At 37.8% G+C, this 22620-nt stretch overlaps 1 protein-coding gene across 1 annotated transcript; it reads left to right on the top strand.

The window, feature by feature from the left end:
* The first annotated feature begins 1842 nt into the window (after positions 1 to 1842).
* On the top strand, positions 1843 to 6508 carry LOC104736818 (membrane-associated protein VIPP1, chloroplastic). Its single transcript, XM_010495793.3, has 11 exons — positions 1843 to 2143; positions 2548 to 2657; positions 2779 to 2889; positions 3019 to 3083; positions 3170 to 3251; positions 4074 to 4148; positions 4554 to 4624; positions 4718 to 4800; positions 5439 to 5503; positions 5672 to 5746; positions 6140 to 6508. The coding sequence occupies exons 1-11, from the start codon at positions 2017 to 2019 to the stop codon at positions 6254 to 6256; spliced, it is 981 nt and encodes a 326-aa protein (XP_010494095.1). The 5' UTR covers positions 1843 to 2016; the 3' UTR covers positions 6257 to 6508.
* Positions 6509 to 22620: the final 16112 nt, after the last annotated feature.

Raw genomic sequence — 22620 nt, 5'->3', positions numbered from 1 at the left:
GATCACATCCTATTTTCATGTCCTTATGCTGAATCCATTTGGGAACTAGCAAATATCCCGATCCATGCTCTGTATTTGCCTTCTATTAACTGTGAATTTTTCTTAGAGGCTGTTTTTGCATTCCAAAATGATAATGAGGTTCCATTAGAGACAAAACTACTACCTTTTTGGATCCTCTGGCATATTTGGAAGACAAGGAATAACTTCATATTTGAAGAAATAACGGAGGATCCATACGACATTGTATGGCGTGCTAAAGCTGATGTCCGTGAATGGTGTCGAAATGTTCTTAACCCACACGACACTCCTCCCTTAACATCGAAACCAACACATTGGACTAGACCTTCAAAACCTATGCTCAAGTGCAATTATGATGCAAGCTATGATCCCCTGACTCAAGAGACAAAGGGCGGGTGGATTTTGCGTGATGACAGGGGAATCTCCAATGGCTGGGGCGCTGCAAATTTGAGATATGCTTCATCACCGTTGGAAGCTGAAGGGAAAGCTCTACTGAATGCGATGCAACAAACATGGATACGGGGCATAAGACATGTTATTTTCGAAGGTGATTGCGAGATACTTACCAAGATGCTCCATCAATCAACATTCATTGCCTCAATTGAAGGTGTTTATCAGGATATATTACACTGGTCTCAGTTCTTTGACAATATTCAATTTGTTTACATCCCAAGAAATTGTAATAAAACAGCTCATATATTAGCAAAATTTGGATGTAGTTTTGAACCTTTTTATTCAGCTTGTTTCCATCCTCCCGTTTGGCTAGCGGAAACTCTTTGTAACGATTATCATTTATCATCTATATAAATTCTTTTTTGACGAAAAAAAAAAAAATACATGTTTTTTCCGCCAGCATTATTATTATTAATTTTTAGAAAATTGAAATAGAAAGACAAATATTTGAAAAGTTGTTCGGTAACCACTCTTATTCACCTCCTCTAAATCTCTAACCAATCAAAATCTAACAATATGTCAAGTTATATTATATTTAAAAGTAAAATAAATAACAAAATAATATAAATTTTTTTTTCTCATAGGCTGCAAATGGTTGCACTTGAAGAGATTGAAGAGGTTGAAAAAAATTATTCAACCAATTTTCACCATTTGCATTGTAAAGGTTGAAGAGGTTGAAAAAAACTATTCAGCCCATTCAACCCAAAAAGTTGAAAAAATAAACTAATTCTACAGTAAAAATCTTCAACTTGTTCAACCACTATTTTGGAGATGAATGAGTTGAATATTATTCAACCCAATTTTGTTCAACCCATTTTTTCAATTTTGTTCAATTTTGTGCGTCCATTTGCAGCCATAGATTGTAAATTGTGTAAAAAAAAACAAAAATAAAAATATTCCAAAAAAATAATATCACAAAAAAGCTATTTTTAACAAATTTTCAAAAATTAATAATAATTTATAAAAGAAAACATGTCATTTTGATACCGTTTAAGATAAATAAAATTTTATTTACGAAATTTAGAATTTATATACCTTCTAAAATTTAAATGTACTATATACATATTAAGATAAGTCGCCAGTATTTAAAATATAGACTTGACTTTTAAAATACAGACTCAAAAGTTTTCCAAACCGAGCCAGACTGAACCAATTTTAAATATAAACATTGGATTTTAGGCCGGACCGGACCAGACCAGACCAGACTAGTCGGGATTGATCTGCCTACTCGTTAGACACGTCCTTAAAGCTCATCTTCTTCTTTGGCATTGTGCTTGCCTGCTTGGGCTTCTGCGTAAGCTTTTGTCGTAAATGGGCTGGCTTGTTGGACATGTAAAATCTTATCAATAAAATTGAGTTGGCTAGAAAGAAAGAAAGAAAAAGAAACGAAAGAGGAGTCATATAAGACCCTTACCGAAAACGACGACGATTGATCAAAGAAGAAAAAAACGAGGAACACATCCGAGACCACAAACGGGACATCCTCCAAAATCAGCCCAAAAACGAAGCTGAGAGAGAAGGGGAAGAGACGAAATCGCCATTGAAATGGCTCTCAAAGCTTCACCAGTTGCCGGATTATTCCCTCCTCTCCGTCCTACTGCTTCTTCTTCCCCTTCAACTTCTAATCGCCCTTGTTCCCTCAGGGTTTTACCCCTCAGACCATCCTTCTTCGGTAACTCCATAACCTTCTCTAATTCGCTACAGGGATTTGCTTTCTCGTCTTTTGATTATGCTTGCTCATTGTTTGGAATTGCTCGGATGATAATTGTGCAGCTTTCTAGAAGAATAAAAAAACTGTGAACCCAAGTGAAACTGGGTATTGATAGTGCTTTTTGGTGTATGACTCTGTGTTTCTTGATTTAGTAACTAGGAATAGGAAATAAGGAAGAGATAAATAGATTTTCTTAGGAACTCAAGTTGAAGTACAGGATACGGTCTCGTTCTTGGTAACTTTAGTGTGCTTGGAGTGTTTCACATGTTTAACATTTACTTCTCTTTCTTGGTTTCTAGTTATGTTTGTTCGACTGAAATTCTTATTGTTTAAACTCAAAAAGGATTACTGTTTTTATATACAAGGTGGAGGGCTGAGAGCGAACGAGCTGAGATTAGCTTGTGCAGATAGACTCAAGTGCAACAGTCATGGTGCTACGATGAATCTTTTTGAACGATTTTCCAGAGTGGTCAAGGTCCTTATAACCTTGCTGAGATTCTATATCTGACTGTCGAGTGTGCTTCTTTTCAATATATTTTAATGCATTGAAGTTCATTAATCAGATTTCTTGTTTCTTTTCATTTAAATAAGCGAAGTCATATGCAAATGCACTCATTAGCTCCTTCGAAGACCCGGAGAAAATCCTGGAGCAAACTGTCATTGAAATGAATAGTGATTTGACTAAGATGCGTCAAGCCACTGCACAGGTACACTTCTTCTTACTCTTGAACAACCTTTATACATATCCCCTTGTGGTTTTTTTCTTCTTCTTCAGCTTCTGAGAGCTCATAATTTTGGAGATTTGCTAACTTGTGTATTTATCAACATGTATTAAGGTTTTAGCATCACAAAAGCAGTTGCAGAACAAATATAAAGCTGCACAGCAATCTTCTGATGATTGGTATGTTTATTTTAGCATTGAGCCTTGCTTTCTTACTGAAATTCCTGATTTAGCTGATTATTCTTACATGTTACATGCTTAAATAGGTACAAAAGGGCACAACTTGCTCTTGCAAAAGGAGATGAGGATCTTGCACGTGAAGCCCTTAAACGTCGAAAGTCTTTTGCTGTAGGTTATATCAATCCATTCTTTTGTTTTCCGTTCTTCAGTTTCTTAAGTGTGCTTACTCCAATAAATGAAAGAGAATCCTGGGACCTAACAGTTTGACAGCTCCGAGCCCCTTTGAGGCTAATCTCTAGGTTTTCTGAAATGTTTAGTAAGGAGGTGGTGAAAGTAAAAAGTTAAAATTTAGATATCTAGGTATAAAGTAATTTTCCTCATGTTCCTTAAGTAATTTCAAATAGTCCCAAATGCTGACCACGTGTTAATCATTTTAGATGCAACAGAGCTTGGCCGTATTTATAATTACTTGAATTCTGTTAAACGATCTTGTTTGTTGAGTTTGTTAAGGTTGTTCTAGTGTCAGAACAAATATGAATTTGGACATATTTAACACTTGCGGATGCAGCCAAAAATGACCCTTCTGTGTTCTACGTATTAGGATGTTGACTATGGTCTCTGTGTCTGACCAAATAAGAATTTGGACATGTGTAGCACTACGGAAATGACCAAAAACGATCCTTCTGTGTTTTCTATTTCTCAGAATGTTGGCTATCATCTTTTATGTGCATTTGTTTGAGAAATGGACTGTATGGCTTTTTTTTTTTCGTTTTACTGTTTCTGGTTGTATAATCTTTGCAAATGGCTTAAGACCTGAAGGCAATACAGAACATTATCTCTAACTTTTGACTGCTAATACTTTTTCAACAACTATTGAAGTCCCTTGAAACATGCATTTTCTAATTTTTGAAAATGCATTACAAAAAGATCTATTGTCTTAGAAATTTTGGTTTTGAAGTTATTTATTTGTTCACTTTTTGTTCTTAACAGGACAACGCTAGTGCTCTGAAAACTCAACTAGATCAACAGAAAGGTGTTGTCGACAATCTTGTTTCGAATACAAGGGTTAGTTATCACCATTTTTATCTATATACTTATACTAGCTGTAAACTGTAGGATTCTTTAGGGTTATAACTAAATGAATTTCTCGTCAATGCATTACTCTACAAAACAAACAATCATATATACATGATTTTCTTCATACCACCATTACGTTAGAATGGCTTAGATATAGGGACAATAGTTGACTTATGATACCTCCGTCTAAAGTTCATATGATAAGTATCTCTCTTCACTTTTTTAGAGTGACTAAGAAACTAATGTATCTGTATGGACATTATGTAAAAGATGATTCAGATTCTCATTTTCAGAATGCCTCCTTCTCCGTAGCTGAAATTGCTTAGGACGAAGTTTAATTCTTAGCAAACTGAGTTCTGTAAAAATCTTTGTTGTTTCCCTTTTTTATTGCAGCTCTTGGAGAGCAAGATACAAGAGGCAAAAGCAAAGAAAGATACGCTCCTTGCACGTGCTCGAACTGCCAAGTTTGTATCGGTTCCTTATTATCCTTAATGGGAAGCTTGTTCTTCTTAATTTATATATTGTCCCAACTCTTTTGTTTTCTATATTACTGCTAGGACTGCAACGAAAGTGCAAGAGATGATAGGGACAGTAAATACAAGCGGTGCTCTTTCAGCTTTTGAAAAAATGGAGGAGAAAGGTACAATCTTGTAATCCTCCAAATTGAGCAAAACTTAGGGAACATGTCTATGCATCACTGACAGCAATTAGCCCATTATTCTTTTCTGATTTTGAAATTTTGACTAGAGTTAGGAGGATAATATAAATGTACCCATTCAGTCTTTGAAAGTAAGTACACTCGAAAGTTTACTTCTGCCAAAGACGTGTTACTTTCTTTCTGTGAGCTAGATTAGATTACTTGATGATACCTAGGGGATGTTTAGAGCTTCACATTGTGGAAAATGTGGGTCTGGAATTAGTGTTGTAGCTAGCTGATGCAAAACAGTGGAGCACTAATATAATGTGGGCAATGCGACGTCTAAGGAAATAAATTTTGGTGGAATCCTTTCTTGTTTATGTGACATTGGATAAGTTTTGTTTTTGCTATTTCTAGCAATTTGGTTAAGTTCTGGTGACCATGAACTTTTATCTTTTTCAAAATGGGGTTGATTTATGTTAGTACCTGCAGGAATATTCCCTTTATTCTTTTTCGGTAAATTTCTAAGTTACTGGTATCAGAATTCTGCAGTTAGAATTTTTTATTGTAAAAATACTCCACATCTTCTTTTTGATGTATGGCTATTCTGGTTGAGGCTAAATTTAGAAAGTGCTTGACAGTGATGGCTATGGAGTCTGAAGCAGATGCACTTACTCAGATTGGAACTGATGAACTCGAGGGGAAGGTTGGTGGTTTTCTATCTCTTGTCTTAGTATTTCTATCACAGGATAGCCCAATCTCATTTACTAAATGTTTGATTTGTTTTATTTGAGCTAAGCTTTTCGTGGTAGCAGACAAACTTCAAAATATACAACCATCTTGACATTAACTTGTTCTCCTTTGTGACTTGCAGTTTCAAATGCTTGAGACTTCATCTGTGGATGATGATCTCGCAAACTTGAAGAAAGAGTTGTCCGGAAGCTCAAAGGTTTGTAACACGTTGATGTCTTATTTGTTCGTTGGAGTATATAATTCCATGACTCTCTAAAAATCGGGTTCACAAGCTATCACAATCCAAATTACTAGTGTTCGGCAAGTTTGGATGGTTCTAGTGTTCCAGTGAACTATGATACTGAATACTGAAAAGAGAGATTTGGTTTCTCGTCGAGTAAACTGAAAAGAGAAAACAACAACTCTGACTCCCCTAATTACTTCCATGGTTACCATACTCTTTTATTTCATATTTGACTATATTCTACTTTGGTACTAACATCCTTCTGACTATATCCTACTTTGTTACTAACGTTCTACTTCACTTAAGTTAGGAGTTTGTAAATACGAACGTCTTATAGTTATCCTCTGTTTATATGATATGATGCAGAAAGGAGAGCTCCCTGCAGGGAGAAGCACCGTCTCAGCTAGCACAAGATACCCTTTCAAGGACTCGGAGATCGAGAATGAGTTAAACGAACTACGAAGGAAAGCTAACGACTTTTAGGCATGGCTGTTTCCGGGTTGTTGTTATTGGGTGACGTTCTGTCTGTAAACTATCTTGTGTCTTGTAGAAGACACCAAAAGCATGTGTCGGTAAATATCCAGCAATCTAAGCCCCATTTATAGTTTGGTTAAGTTGGTATTTTCATCAAAATCCATCGGTTTTGTACGCTATTTTTTCTTCTACACCACTGAAATAGTACCTTTGTATTAATTATTGAACCTCAACTTGGAATGATTAAGGCCGTGTTTGGGAGAGGGTGGCTGCGACAGGGGCTAGCGATCAAAAATTTGTCTTTACTTCTCCTTCATCTGCTCTTCATCTCCCTTAAATTTCTGTCGCATGTGAGTGCATGGCATAGCGGGCGTGAGAGTTCCGATATGGTCAATAGTCCATCCAGCAGTAGGCTGGTTGACTAACGATGGACTTGGGGCCATAGTTGAGAAGTGGGTGGGCACAACATGAAGAGGAAGAGTTAGTGAGGCATGTGTGTGAGATTGATTGCTATAAACTTGAATCCTAGATTGTGTGATTCGCTAGGTTGCTAGAAATGTGTGGCATGTGGTTGGTTATTCTATCGAGGTTGGTCTTATGTTTAGGGTCATATTAGGCATATAGATCGTGCTGTGTAAACTTGTTTAGTCATGCATCCGAAAATTGGATGCAATTGGTTTTGGGAAAATTATAAATAAAGGATTTTTTTTTTTCAAAAAATTTGGCCATCTACACTTTTTTTTGAAAAGTTTGGTTATATAGGGTTTTGGATGTAAAAATAGCCAATTATACCCTTAGTTATATTTTCAGATAAAATTTGTTGTTTTTTTTTGTCTCCTGGAATTTTAAAATCAGTAAAAATCGAAATAAGGAAAATTGAGAAAATAAGTCTAGTGGGCCTAATTTTTCGTAATGGGTCTTGAGAAAATAATGAAATTATGAATTTGTCTCGACAAATTAAGAAAACAAAAGGGATCGAGAAATTGAGAAAAAATCCTTCGAAATATTCACCCTTTTTTTACCATTGAATCTTCCAACTTTAAACAGCAGCATCACCAAGATTAGCATTAGTACGCTTTTCTAATACATCATTAATCGGCTTAGGTGAATTCCTTGAAATAATACCTACTGATTTTCCCACATCAACTTCCACATTACAACCATCGCTACTATCAGCTGGGAACTTATTCAGATCGAACTGGACTTTACTCCTATCACCATCAACTACTCTTTTGAATGTAACACACAACTGAATCATGTTTATCTTTTTCAGATATGCCAGAAATTTTTTCATACTTCTATCATTTGTCAATACAACAGGAGGACAATCAACTTTAACCTATGTGGGTAGATAACTGAATTCCACATCAAACATATTTTGCTCTATTTCATAATCTTCTAAAACCATAACCTTCAACTCTTCAAGAGATGTAGTGGGTTGCAAAGTCAGTAATCTAGCACGTTTTTCTTCATCATCAATAAATCTCCACTCCTTCTTGGCATCCAGTATCCATACACCACAAGTAACATAGATTTGCATCATAAACAGGTAAGTGAAACTTTTGTGGAAGGTGGAAGAGATGGTGACCGATCACGTTAAGGTATAATGTCGATTTTTCTTAATTTGTTTATCTTCTAAATAATTTAGAATACGCATTCTAAAATGTATTAGAACAAATCTAAACAATAATTACGAAATCTTAACCATAAATTAAGAATATTTAAAAAATATTTAAAAATATTCACTTTCCTTATTTAATTTATTTTCTTTCTATTTTTAGGGTAATCTAAGGTTTACAAATTACAAATTCTAAAAATTTCTATGATATATCTTCTACTTGTTTTAGTATATAGGGTAAAACGTAGAAAACGAATTCTGAATTGATGTAGAATGAAGAAAAACGTAGAATACATATTCTTAATTTTGTAGAACATACAAAATTCAGGTTCTGAAATTTTTTGAACAAATTTTCCGTCTAAACTTCGTAGAACATGTACAAACTGTAGAATGAAGAATCTAAATATTTCAGAAAGAAAAAAAGTCGTAGAAAGTCTATTCTAAACAATTTAGACCATAAATCAGCAATTTACAAACTGACTTAAACACCCAAAATATTTTTTTTTCAAATTTTTTTTTCACAGTTGTATACTAACATGGGTTTTCTGTTTGTTTATTGGTTCAAACTCCTAAAAATTTCACTATTTCTATTAGTAGGAGTATTTTTGTCACAATTGACAATCTTAAAAAAAAATGTAGATGACCAAATTTTTGGAAAAAGATCTTTTATTTATAATTTTCCCATTGGTTTTTCAAGAAGTCTAAGAAAACTTACACTATGCGAAGCATTAATACCGATCGACACACTTGGCATGCTTATCTGTTGGGTCATTACATATAATTCATTTCTTCGAATATTAATCACTTAGTTTACCCAAAATGTTATACTTATAAATTTATAATTGTTCATCCGCGACATCACTCGCTCAGCCACAGTCCAAAATAGCAAAAATTATTACCTTTTTTTTTTTGTCTAAACGGGAGAACCAACTTATGCATCCAAATATATTTATAGGTTTTACTAAAATTGCATTAATAGTTAAAACTTACAAGTGATCTTCCACTTTATATGAAATCGGATTCGAATTCAAACGAGCAGTCAAGTTGACAAAGAAATAGTATGTCCAACAAAAATTGATCCATGATATATACAATCTACATTTCTTATTTATCCGCTTGAGAGTTAATCATGTATCTCTTTTTAAAAAATAATCTTCCTAAATCAGCTTTACAAGAATTTATAAAATTACAATATCATTTCAAAATTCATATATTGATTTTTTTACTTCGTAGTGTTTAAAATATTAATACGTATTTTTTTTAATATGTACACAACATATATTTATTTTTGTATAAATACAGATGTGTATATTATGGAGAGTATACCCGAGATTTTAAAAGTTTTTAATAACTAGTAGTCTTTAGCTGATCTTAAATCTCCTATGTAAATGTTTTGTTATCCAGAGTTTGAAATTGAATCATATTAAGTCAAGATGGGTAGATCGAAGCTAATATTATATACAATGCCCTATGAGCACTTTGGTTTAGCTGATATTAAATTTAGTGTTATCCCGTAGATTACTAGCACTTCTTTCTTAATGTTGGTCGTTTGTATACAATGCCCTATGAGCACTCGTTTCACAGCACTAAACATCTATTTGTCGAGCGTATAGGTCGTGTATTTGGGTATCTCTCACATGTTGTTTGTTGCTTTGTTCACATATACTTACATGTGTACAAATATACCTTAAATTTTTCATAATGTACTACAAGTAGTAAAAATTATATTTCTTCATACTAAAATTTCTCATTCATCAGCTTCCTCAGGATCGTATCAAGACACCTATCTCAAACCATTGGTTCGCAAACTTCCAGCCTACTAAGTGTTGGTATAGCTTCTCTACAGTTCTCACCCTCCTCAAAAAGAAGCTCACTAATGAGGCTCAAAATGTATTGGCTCCGATTGGTAACCACGTTTAAAAGAGGCGGTTGAAATTTTTATAGCGGTTGTAAAGAAGGTGGTTAAAAAGAAAGCGGTTAAAGTTAGCGGATGGAAAAGACGGCAAAGTAAAAGAAAGCGGTTGAGTATTTAGTTTGATTGGTAACATTTCAGCGGTTGAATAGTGTAACATCCATGAACCGGAATCCCGGTTTGGGAGTTGCATCGATCGATGCAGATGGTGCATCGGTCGATGCATGTGCAATTCTGCGCGTTTTGACTTAAGTCAAACGCTGCGTTTTGGGTGAAGGAAACCCTTAACTTGTGAGTTTTGTCTCATTCGCGTGGGGAGCCGCTTTTGAGAGAAACGAGAGAGTAAGAAAGTGTTCTTGGTGTTCTTGGAGATTTCTGGAGATTTGAGGCGTTTCTTGGTGAGATCGGTAGCTGGGATTGTTGTAGGAGCTTCCTAGAAGCGTGTTCTTGCTTGTTTGTTGTTCAGATTCGTCTTGGCACAGGTAAGTGCATGACCATGGCTTATCTAAGCTAGAGGAACCTTTAACTTGCTTGTTTGGTGTTGTTAGACTTGTTAGATTGTTGGTATGGGCGTTAGGAAGCTTTCTTGTGGCTTGGGAATGAGTTTCTGTGGTTGTAGGAACGAAATCCGGCGAGAAGCTTCGGGGAAATCACGGTGCTCGACGTTGCGTCGATCGATGCATATCATGCATCGGTCGATGCAAGTGCGAGGACGGCGCGTAAAACTCTAGGGTTTTCGTGTTGTGTCGAGCATGCGTCGGTCGATGTAGACTGGGTATCGGTCGATGCTAGTTACACTTGCATCGGTCGATGCAGCTTCTGTGTCGATCGATGCTTCCCCATTTGGCATCGGTCGATGCATGTGTGGTGTCGGTCGATGCTAAGTCCTGGTTTGTTATGGTCGTTTATTGATTGTTGTGTGTTGGTTATTGATACTCTATTGCTTGTGTGTATAGCCCAGTAGATGGGAGGATTGCCTTACTGAGTGTTTATAAAATACTCATGCATTGCAATATGTGTTTGTGGTGCAGGTAAAGGCAAAGTGTGATCGTGGAATCCAGGCAATGAAGAGGAGGATGTTCTAGGGACTCGGTTTTATGTTGTCTGGCATTGCTAGGTTGCTAGAGTTGGGTCATTAGAACATTGCTAGGTTGATGGTTCTATGATTTATGTTATTAGGTTATTGGATATTGTTGATGTTATGGATATTGGTTATTTATATTTATTGGATTATTATTTATTGGATGTTGGTATTGTTATTCCGCTGTTGGTTGTGATTGTGGTTAGGTGGCTAGTGGGTATGGGACCACTAGTTGTAGTTATTTATTATATAATATTTATTATTTATTATTAAAAAAAAAAAAGGTCGGTCGTTTCATTTTGGTATCAGAGCCCTTACGGTTCTAGGTTTGGGTTCACTAGGTTTCTGTTGTAGATGTTTTGGATTGCATGCTTTAATTGATTATGTGAGTTAGTCAATTGTGTGTGGCATGGAGTCCTAGAACATCCTCTTCGAGCCTTCAATGAGATTCCACGGTGAGTTATTATTATGTTTCTTTGTGTGGTATTGATTTGTTTTCTGCTTGTTAGCCTCTGTTCTTGGAAGATCAGTGGTTAAGGTGTTGAGTTGTTGGTCGTGGACAGGGACGTGGTCGTGGTCATTGTCGGGCGGGTCCCGAGGCCAGCGAGTGTGTGGTCCAGAGTTCCACGAGGAGGTACGTCAGAGGGTCGCAAGCGTATCAGGAGGGATCAGAGGGGATTAGCCGGTGAGCGTGCCGGGGTGCTGGGAACCCAGGTGTGGGGTTGCAGCAGGTGGAGCCCAGGATCGAGATGATCGCTTGGCGGATCTGTTGGCGTGCTGTTGGAGCGGTTACCGAGAGGGGTACCAGTGTAGGCTCCAGTTGTGCCGCATGTGGCAGGGTGCAGTCGAGGGCTGCAGATGTTGAGGACTTAAACCTTATGTTAAGAGGTTAGAGCGGTTGTAGATGACCGGTATGAGATTATTTCTCAAGAGGTATCGGGCCTAGAGAGGCGGATAGGTGGACATATGCAGTTGGAGCATATATTTCTCTGTTTGGTAGTTAATCCAGTTGGATATTATAAGTTGAGTGGGCAGGTGTAACATTGCAATGTTATACTCGGACCACAGGAGGTAGTTGTGTCGAGAGATGTTTATAGTCGTTAAGGATTGTTGCTCTTGAGGGGATGGTGATTCCCCTGAATACCGATAGCTCGAGGGGCTGAGGGCTCCGAGAGTGGCAGAGGGGATTTTGTTCTCCTGAGGGGATGAGTAGTTCCCCTGATACCGAGATCTTGAGGATTGTGGTCCAAGAGTGAGACGGTATAACTCGAAGACGCTGGTCTGAGAGTGAGATCGGTATGACTCGAAGGTTGCGACCTAAGAGTGGAAGAGTTGGGAGCAAGAAATTCCTAGGACGTGAGTATAAACATAACGATTGAATGTAGACCTCGAGAGATTGACGGTGGTTTAATCTCGGGTTTTGGATGTGTTGACCTTTGGGTGTTGACCTTTGGGACAGGGTTTTATGACCAAAGCGGTTATGAATGTTTGGCTGTACGCCAGGATTGTGAGACCGGTGGTGCTAGAGTCCCGAGAAGGGGAGTTACAGCAGGTTTGAGCCAGGAAAGGCATGTTTGCCAGATACATAAGTTCACGATAAGCCTTCATGGCAGGATAAACTAATCGTTGCGACGATGTTGGATGAAGTTCATTGGAGATGGACAGGGTTGCTAGATTCAAGGTTTTGGTAAGCTTGTTGGAGGGAATAAGTAAAGTGGTTTGAGTAAGCGGCCTGCAAAGCATTTGAAGTGGTGAATCAGAATATGCGAACGTATGGTACTTGTTTGTTTTATTACGTTCGTATTGATGATTTACTGTGGAGAATTGCCAAGCGAAAAGCTATTTTTGGAATAAGCTAACTTGTGGAAGTTTCCCTAACTGGCAAGTTACTAGAGGTTCTTGGAGGAACAAGAGGGTTGATATTCAGGTGGCGGCGAGTTGATGTCGGCATCCTTGAGTATTTGTTTAGTTGAGCTGAGGAAGTAACTAGAGGATTTATGGAGCAAGGGATTCATACGTTCTAGTGTATCACCGTGGAGAGCACCGGTGTTGTTTGTTAAAAAGGAGGACGGAAGTCTCTGCTTGTGTATAGATTAATGGGGTTTGAACCGGGTTACTGTGAAGAACAAGTATCCTCTTCCTAGGATCGATGAGTTGTTGGATCAGTTGAGGGGCGCTACTTGGTTCTCTAAGGTGGATCTGGCGTCGGGTTATCATCAGATACCGATAGATGAGGCAGATGTGAGGAAGACTGCTTTCAGGACGAGGTATGGGCACTATGAGTTTGTGGTGATGCCCTTCGGATTGACTAACGCACCAGCAGCGTTTATGAGATTGATGAACGGTGTGTTTCAGGAGTTTCTGGATGTATCTGTCATCATTTTCATCGACGATATCATGGTTTATTCTAAGAGTCCTGAGGAGCATGCAGTGCATTTGAGGGCAGTTATGGAGAAGCTGCGGGAGCAGAAGTTGTTTGCCAAGTTGAGCAAGTGTAGTTTTTGGCAGCGTGAGATGGGCTTTCTGGGTCATATTGTTTCTGCAGAGGGGGTTTCTGTAGATCCAGAGAAGATTCAGGCTATCAGAGATTGGCCTAGACCGCAGAATGCCATTGAGATCAGAAGTTTCCTTGGTTTGGCAGGCTACTACAGGAGATTTGTGCAGGGATTTGCGAGCAGAGCACGTCCTATGACTAAGTTGACAGGGAAGGATGTTCCTTTTGTCTGGTCAGAAGAGTGTGAGGAAGGCTTTGCAAGCCTGAAGGAGATGTTGACTACTGCGCCAGTGTTGGCTTTGCCTGAGCAGGGAGAACCCTATGTGGTTTATACAGATGCATCTAGAGTTGGTTTGGGGTGTGTTCTGATGCAGCATGGGAAGGTAATTGCCTATGCTTCGCGGCAGTTGCGGGTGCATGAAGGCAACTATCCTACTCATGATTTGGAGATGGGTGTTGTAGTTTTTGCCCTGAAGATTTGGAGATCTTATCTTTATGGTGCAAAGGTACAGGTGTTTACAGATCATAAGAGCCTGAAGTATATATTCACTCAGCCTGAGTCGAACTTGAGACGGAGGCGGTGGATGGAGCTTGTGGCAGATTATGATTTGGAGATAGCCTATCATCCTGGTAAGGCTAACACGGTTGCAGATGCTCTGAGTCGGAAGAGGGTTGCTTCGGCTCAGGAGCAGGAGTTGGAGTCTCTGGTAGGGGAGATTAGTGCTTTGAGCTTATGTGCTGTTTCACAGGAACCGTTGGGTTTGGAAGCAGTAGATAGAGCAGATCTTCTGAGTAGAGTGCGGTTGGCTCAGGAGAAGGATTTGGGGCTGGTGAATGCCTCTAAGGATGTGGATTCCGAGTATCAGGTCTCAGATAATGGTACTATCTTGGTGCACGGTCGGGTTTGTGTGCCCAAGGATGAGGAGTTGAGACAGGAGATTCTGAGAGAGGCTCATGCGAGCAAGTTGTCTATTCATCCAGGAGCGACTAAGATGTACCGTGATCTCAAGAGGTACTATCATTGGGTCGGGATGAAGAAGGATGTAGCTAGTTGGGTTTCGAGGTGTGATGTGTGTCAGCTAGTGAAGGCTGAGCATCAGGTTCCTGGCAGATTACTGAAGAGTTTACCCATTTCTGAGTGGAAGTAGGATATGATCACCATGGATTTTGTGGTAGGATTGCCAGTGTCACGGACCTTTGATGCTATCTGGGTCATTGTGGACCGGTTGACTAAGTCAGCACATTTTCTGGCCATTAAGAAGACCGATGGAGCAGCGGTCTTGGCTAAGAAGTATGTGAGAGAGATAGTCAGATTGCATGGGGTGCCAGCGAGCATTGTGTCTGACAGAGATTCTAAGTTCACTTCGGTGTTCTGGAAGGTATTTCAGGCAGAGATGGGCACTAAGGTGCATATGAGTACAACTTATCATCCCCAGACAGATGGACAGTCTGAGAGGACGATCCAGACACTGGAGGATTTGTTGAGTATGTGTGTGTTGGATTGGGGTGGCCATTGGGCAGATCACTTGAACCTGGTAGAGTTTGCTTATAACAACAGTTACCAGGGGAGTATTAAGATGGCTCCTTATGAGGCTTTGCATGGGAGGCCATGTCGTACACCATTATGCTGGACTCAGGTGGGGGAGAGGAGCATGTTTGGTGCTAGTTTTGTTCAGGAGACCTCAGAGAAGATTCGGGTTCTCAAGCTGAACATGAAAGAGGCTCAGGATAGGCAGAGGAGTTATGCTGATAGGAGGAGGAGAGATCTTGAGTTTCAGGTAGGAGATAGAGTGTACCTCAAGATGGCCATGTTGCAGGGTCCAAACAGGTCATTGTCAGAGACTAAGTTGAGTCCGAGGTATATGGGTCCGTTCAGAGTGATTGAGCGGGTTGGACCAGTGGCATATAGATTGGAGTTACCTGAGGTTATGCGTGCATTCCATAAGGTTTACCATGTGTCTATGTTGCGGAAGTGTCTCCGTGAGGGTGAGCAGGTGTTGGCTAAGATTCCTGAGGATCTTCAGCCTAACATGACTGTGGAGGCGAGACCAGTGAGGGTTCTCGAGAGGAGGATCAAGGAACTTCGGAAGAAGAAGATTCCTTTGATGAGGGTCCTGTGGGACTGTGATGGTGTTGAGGAGCAGACTTGGGAGCCTGAGGCAAAGATGAAGGCAAGGTTCAAGAAGTGGTATGAGAAGCAAGCCGCGACTTGAGCTTGTTTAGCCTGGTTCCATCTGTAATCCGTGGCTGGAGCGGGAATGGAGTATTCCAGCCCATCTCTCTTGTTACTCGGTCGCTTGGGGTGGTTGGTTGTGCGACTCAGTAACAAGATGAGGTGGTGTTTGGGGTACAAAGTTTCCGTGAGGCGGGGTTGTGAAGAGAAGTTTCCAAAAGTGGAAGGTTTCCAAAAATGGAAAGTGCTAAATATGGAAAGTTTTGCGGGAGTCAGAATTGTCCATTTTAGCGGTGGGAAGCCTTGGAGGGGCTTTTGTGCCTTTGTGGCGGACTTTCGAGTCAGAGTGCCTGTGTGTGGCGGTCTTGTTAGACATTGTGTGGCCTTTGTGGTGGACTCTCGAGTCAGAGTGCCTATGTGTAGTGGTCTTGTTAGACATTGTGTGGCCTTTGTGGTGGGCTTTTAGCCAATTGTGTGGCCTTTGTGGCGGGCTTTTAGCCATTTGTTTGGCCTTTGTGGCGGGCTGTTTAGCCAGAGTGTCTTTGTGACGGTCCTTCGGGACAGATGGCCTTTGTGGCGGGCTTTTTAGCCAGAGTGTCTTTGTGACGGTCCTTCGGGACAGATGGTCTTTGTGACGGTCCTTCGGGACATATGGTCTTTGTGACGGTCCTTCGGGACAGATGACCTTTGTGGCGGGCTGTATAGCCAGATAGTCTTTGTGACGGTCCTCCTTAGGACATTTGTTTGGCCTTGGTGGCGGTCCTCTTTAGGACATTTTGTTTGGCCTTTGTGGCGGCCCTTGTGGCAGAGTTATGATCCTTGTGTGGTCATGAGGTATTCCAGTGAGGGAATATGTGGTTGGTAGGACATTGAGATGTTTTTACGCGAGCCACGGGAAGGAAACCTGGATAGGGATAGGACTCAGACGTGTTCAGAATCGTTTGCTCGCGACTCTTGGGGGACTTAGGTTCTCCTTGTACTGCCATATTCAGAGACTTTGTGGCTCGGGAGTATGGTTGGTATATCGACTTCGGATGACAATCCGGGGGCGCGCTGTAGGGTGGCAACCCGAGAGACGAGTTTGGACTTTTTCCTTATATATTATGGCATGCGGGCTTCGGCCTGATGAGGAGCCAACATTTGGCATGCAGACTTAGGTCTGATGAGGAGCCAATAAAAACTCAAGGTTTAGGCCTACGAGTAAAGGAAAGTCCAAAAAGTCAAGAGCAAACGACGCCTGCAGCGTGAGTCTATCGCCTAGAGGTGACCTTCTGTAGATCAGTCGGAGGAGTGCGGGCCGTGGAGACGGTTGCACGGGAGTCCTTGGCTGATGGTTGTTCGGGATTCGAGGACGAATCCAGTTTGGTGGGGGAGAATTGTAACATCCGTGAACCGGAATCCCGGTTTGGGAGTTGCATCGGTCGATGCATGTGCAATTCTGCGCGTTTTGACTTAAGTCAAACGCTGCGTTTTGGGTGAAGGAAACCCTTAACTTGTGAGTTTTGTCTCATTCGCGTGGGGAGCCGCTTTTGAGAGAAACGAGAGAGTAAGAAAGTGTTCTTGGTGTTCTTGGAGATTTCTGGAGATTTGAGGCGTTTCTTGGTGAGATCTGTAGCTGGGATTGTTGTAGGAGCTTCCTAGAAGCGTGTTCTTGCTTGTTTGTTGTTTAAATTCGTCTTGGCACAGGTAAGTGCATGACCATGGCTTATCTAAGCTAGAGGAACCTTTAACTTGCTTGTTTGGTGTTGTTAGACTTGTTAGATTGTTGGTATGGCGTTAGGAAGCTTTCTTGTGGCTTGGGAATGAGTTTATGTGGTTGTAGGAACGAAATCCGGCGAGAAGCTTCGGGGAAATCACGGTGCTCGACGTTGCGTCGATCGATGCATATCATGCATCGGTCGATGCAAGTGCAAGGACGGCGCGTAAAACTCTAGGGTTTTCGTGTTGCGTCGAGCATGCGTCGGTCGATGTAGACTGGGTATCGGTCGATGCAAGTTACACTTGCATCGGTCGATGCAGCTTCTGTGTCGATCGATGCTTCCCCATTTGGCATCGGTCGATGCATGTGTGGTGTCGGTCGATGCTAAGTCCTGGTTTGTTATGGTCGTTTATTGATTGTTGTGTGTTGGTTATTGATACTCTATTGCTTGTGTGTATAGCCCAGTAGATGGGAGGATTGCCTTACTGAGTGTTTATAAAATACTCATGCATTGCAATATGTGTTTGTGGTGCAGGTAAAGGCAAAGTGTGATCGTGGAATCCAGGCAATGAAGAGGAGGATGTTCTAGGGACTCGGTTTTATGTTGTCTGGCATTGCTAGGTTGCTAGAGTTGGGTCATTAGAACATTGCTAAGTTGCTGGTTCTATGATTTATGTTATTGGGTTATTGGATATTGTTGATGTTATGGATATTGGTTATTTATATTTATTGGATTATTATTTATTGGATGTTGGTATTGTTATTCCGCTGTTGGTTGTGATTGTGGTTATGTAGCTAGTGGGTATGGGACCACTAGTTGTAGTTATTTATTATATAATATTTATTATTTATTATTAAAAAAAAAAGGTCGGTCGTTTCAAATAGTATAAGTTATAAAAAAATTAAAATTAATTTAGTTAAAAAATGAAATAATAAATCATTATCTAATTCATAATATAAAATACTAATATATTTAAATGATATTAACAAAATGATCAAATGTGATATTAACAAAATTAGCAAATGTTTATTTTTAAAATCTTCATTATATGACATTAACAAAATCATAATCTCCGTGTATGTTACTATTCAAATCATAATTTCGATTTACTAAATTTTTATTTATTTTTGGCTTACTAACCTTTTCATAAGAAAAAAAAACATTGAGAAGAATAGTAACATATATTAAATCAAGATTAAGGTTTGAACAATAAAAAAATAAATAAAACTATGCAATTTTGTGTCCAAAGAAGAAAAAAAAAAACTGTGTAACATCTCTATAAAGCCAAACGTTGGTTTTTTATAGTGGCTAGGATGAGTGGTTGTAACCACCAAAAATAGGTTCTAACCACTATGTTCAAACGCTTTCCCCAATCATAATATCCAACCGCCTTCTCCAAACGACTTGTTGATTGGTGATCATTAGAGCGGCTCGTTTGCAAACAAGATGTTTGGGTGCTTCCAGTCAGACCCACTGTATTCGAAACTTATCATATATATAATCCGGTATCATTCAAAATAATAATAATAATATTTCTCAATTATTAGGGGTACGCTACGCATACATGTGTACGTTTGTGTTGAACCAGAACTTTTGTTTTGCCTGGGAATATGTAACTATGTTTTTAATCAAAAAAAAACACTATTAGCTAATTATAGTTATATTATCGTCCATGTAAGAAATAAATAATAGTTAAATGAATGCACCCTGAGAGAGACACAAGAAGGGAGGAAGGGAATCATTACGACATGTGAAGAGTCTACACTCTTTTGCCATATATGGAACAATTGTATTTTGCTACAAAAGGGAACACTACAAAACCTAAACATTTAGATGATATTAAAGAATTAGTCTTGGTGTAATCAAAAATATTAAAGGTCTTAAAAGCCTAACCCTATAGATCCATGGTAGTATGATAGGGCTTTAGTTTCCAAATGCTGGAACTCTGTTCCCTGTATTACATTCCTATGGAGTTCTCAAAAGCCAAAAATACACGTCCATACATGTGTGTGTGTGTGTGTGTGTGTGTGTGTATAGGGAGAATGTAGTGATATAATAAGGTGGTAAAATCTGCCTTGACAAAAGAAAAAAGGTGGTAAAATCTGTTTTTTAACGGTAAAGAAATATGAGAAACAGGAAGTTGATATATTTATAAGTGAAATTTTTAGTTTTTTAAAATTTATTAAGCTTTAAATTATAAAAATTACTAAAAAAGAGTTTGAATGGTCAAATTAATGAGTAAATTACTATAATTTATCTTACCGTTATTTCATATCGCTTAATTCATGTAATTAGTTTGAAAAAAAATATCTAAATTACCAAAAAAAAAAAATTAAATATATATATATATATATATATATATATTTACTCTCTCTGTTTCACAAAGAATGTCATTTTGACACAATGCACACAAATTAAGAAAACTATATACATTTTTATTTTACATTTTATTAATACATTTAAAATTTTCTCTCTCCAATTAAAAATCTCAAATAATAAAGATAAAAAAGAGATTTAATTTTCAAAATTTCATTGAAAATATAAAATGACACTCTTTTGTAACAAGAAAAAATGCCAAAAAGATACTTTTGATAAAACAGAGACTATTACTTTAGTTTTACCCACTAAATACGTTGATGGTTCTAACTTATAATCTTAATGACTATTTTTTTTTTATCATCGATTTCTTACCATTTATTTTTTATCTTTTACTATCTCAACTGATAATATATATATATAGTTTACCTTTTACCATAGCAGAAATAAGTCACCAATCATAACCTCAATATTTTTCAAAAACACATTATTCGATTTGAATATGTCATTCAAATATTTTTTTTTATGTCTATATGTAAAATATTTCATTAAAATTCATCATATATTTTTAAGAATATAATAATATTTTTTTCCATATATTCCAAGATCTTTTAGGATGTAAGCTATATAAGAAATCTAATGCATATGTATATTATTATTAGTAACCATGTTGCATTTTAGATAATATATAGTTCTTATAACATTTTGCTAAAAAAAAATAGCTTATGGCCTTATGCTATTGGACAAAAACAATGTTTGGGATGTTTGGATTCAGACAAACCAAGAAGTTATATAAGAAATAATTGAATAACAAAAAAAAGAAATTGATAAAAAAAAATAGTACAAATTTTGGATATTGATCAAATCTGTTTTTCCCTTCTTTTTTTTTTTTTTAATATAATCTGGATGTAGATACGAAATCTTCACATTTCTAAATCTTAAGTTACTTTTAATAGCAAACCGAGCTTAAACAAGAACTGAACTCAATTTTTATCATACTGACGAAGTCTATTTTTTTCATGACTTGTGCATCAGAACAGAGAAGTCAAAAACCAGAGTATCCGCATCATCAAACTAAACCAAACAACCAAATAGATGAAAGGTTTTGTGAAAAGTTAAAATATACAAAATATACGTGTATATATATATATAGAGCACTTGGTCGATGAGCAATGAGATATGCTTGGAAACATCTCTTTCGCCAAAATACATTAAAAAATAAAATAAATGATATGTATATATATATATATATATATGAATGGAAATAGAAATATTGGAAGTTGTATAGAGAAATTAATAAATGGGGACGTTGGTGTCAAATCATAAACACTGTTTCATTTTGCTTTCCACTGACAGAGATGGATTCGAAACGCGTGGTTTGTCACGCGCATCCCGTCGTGGCTCTATCTCTCATGTAAAAGACGCCCATGTGTTTATTTTTTTAAATTGTTTTCTTATCGACAATTCAATATCTTTTGATCGATCTTGGCTCGGTCTCTAATCTTTTATAGACACAAAACCTGTCTTGTTTACATTATAGCACTGTAAATTATGGGAAGTGATGCAATTTTCAATAAAAAGATTATCTTACAAATCTCGTATCAAATATGGTCAATGATAATATACTATAAAAGACATGTCAACCAATTCATTACTAATTTGTTTCGAATGTTTTATTAACTTCAGCTGAATATTACAACTCAAACGTATGCATGTCAATCCCAACTGAAATCAGTAAAATTGAAATTGTCTGACTGGTGACCAGAAACCGACCGACCTAAAATTACATTCAAATTTACTCTATAATAAGACTTTATCACAAATAATTTTAAAAAAAGAAAAATTCTACCACATTGAAATTTAAATAAGAACTAAAATACTACTATATAAGAAACATGAACTAATTTCTTAATTATCCATCGATTTTGAACTGAAAATTCATTAAATATAACAACAAATTCGATTCAAGCTATATAAGAAACATGAACTTTACTGAATCCCAAAAAAAACATGGACTATATATTGTCACTTAATTATCTTTGCAAATGGAAGTTTTACTATTATTTTCACCCATACATTCTTTAGGCTCCTTTTGTTACCATATATATATATATATATATATATATATCCATGGAAATAGTTCCTGATCCTTGAGTGAATTGGTCGATTTACCATATGGTGATTACACCCAAGAAAACGAAAAAAAGAAAATCGACCAATTCACTCAAGGATCAACATAAAGATGCTAGATTGATATATGAAAGAGATATCTAAAGATTTCTAAACGATCGATCACTGATCTTTCGAAATATTCATGAAATATCTCTGATTCAATGTCGATTCATCTATATCTAACTTAGACCAACATAAGTTCATTATATAAGGAGAGCCTTGTCTAGAGCTGAAGACATATATTTTACGTATATACATTTTTTTACGCTTTGCATATTTTTGCATCTTACTTTCGTTTCTTAAGAATATACATGGTGTTATGAAAGTTAGAGAAACAAAGGTTGTGTTCTCTCTTATTTCTTATTGAATCAATCGAATAAGTACACATATATATACTAGTACAAAGCCTTAAACATAAACCGACTTAGACTAAGACAATGTAGCCGATGGGTCTTGTGGACTTGGACAATATATGGGCCGGTTATGGAAATCCATCCTAAGTAATTTACAACACTCCCCCTTGGATGACGTAACCGTGCAGATGCTAAGAGATCACCATAATACACTTGGGGATGCTGCCTCATTAAACCTTACCAGGAAAAACTAGTGGGACAAAACCATGGTGAAGGGAAAAGAGTACAGCACGTATTACTCCCCTTGTTCCAAGCATCACTAGAAGTCCTTCAGTCTCCGCATTCCAATATGGTGCGTGAGCTTCTTGAATGTCGATGTCGGTAGTGATTTGGTGAAGAGATCGGCCGAGTTGTCGCAAGATTGAACTTTTACCACTTGAACTTCTCCGGTCTTTTGTAGTTCATGTGTGAAGAAGAACTTAGGTAAAATGTGCTTCGTCTGACCTCCCTTGATGTATCCATCCTTGAGCTGTGCGATGCAAGCAGTATTGTCC

The sequence above is a fragment of the Camelina sativa genome, chromosome 20 (assembly GCF_030686135.1).
Source record: "Camelina sativa cultivar CO46 ecotype springtype chromosome 20, ASM3068613v1".
In the NCBI taxonomy this organism is placed as follows: Eukaryota; Viridiplantae; Streptophyta; class Magnoliopsida; order Brassicales; family Brassicaceae; genus Camelina; species Camelina sativa.
The sequence above is the reverse complement of the archived record's forward strand: the minus strand, read 5'-3'. Positions and strand labels throughout refer to the sequence as shown.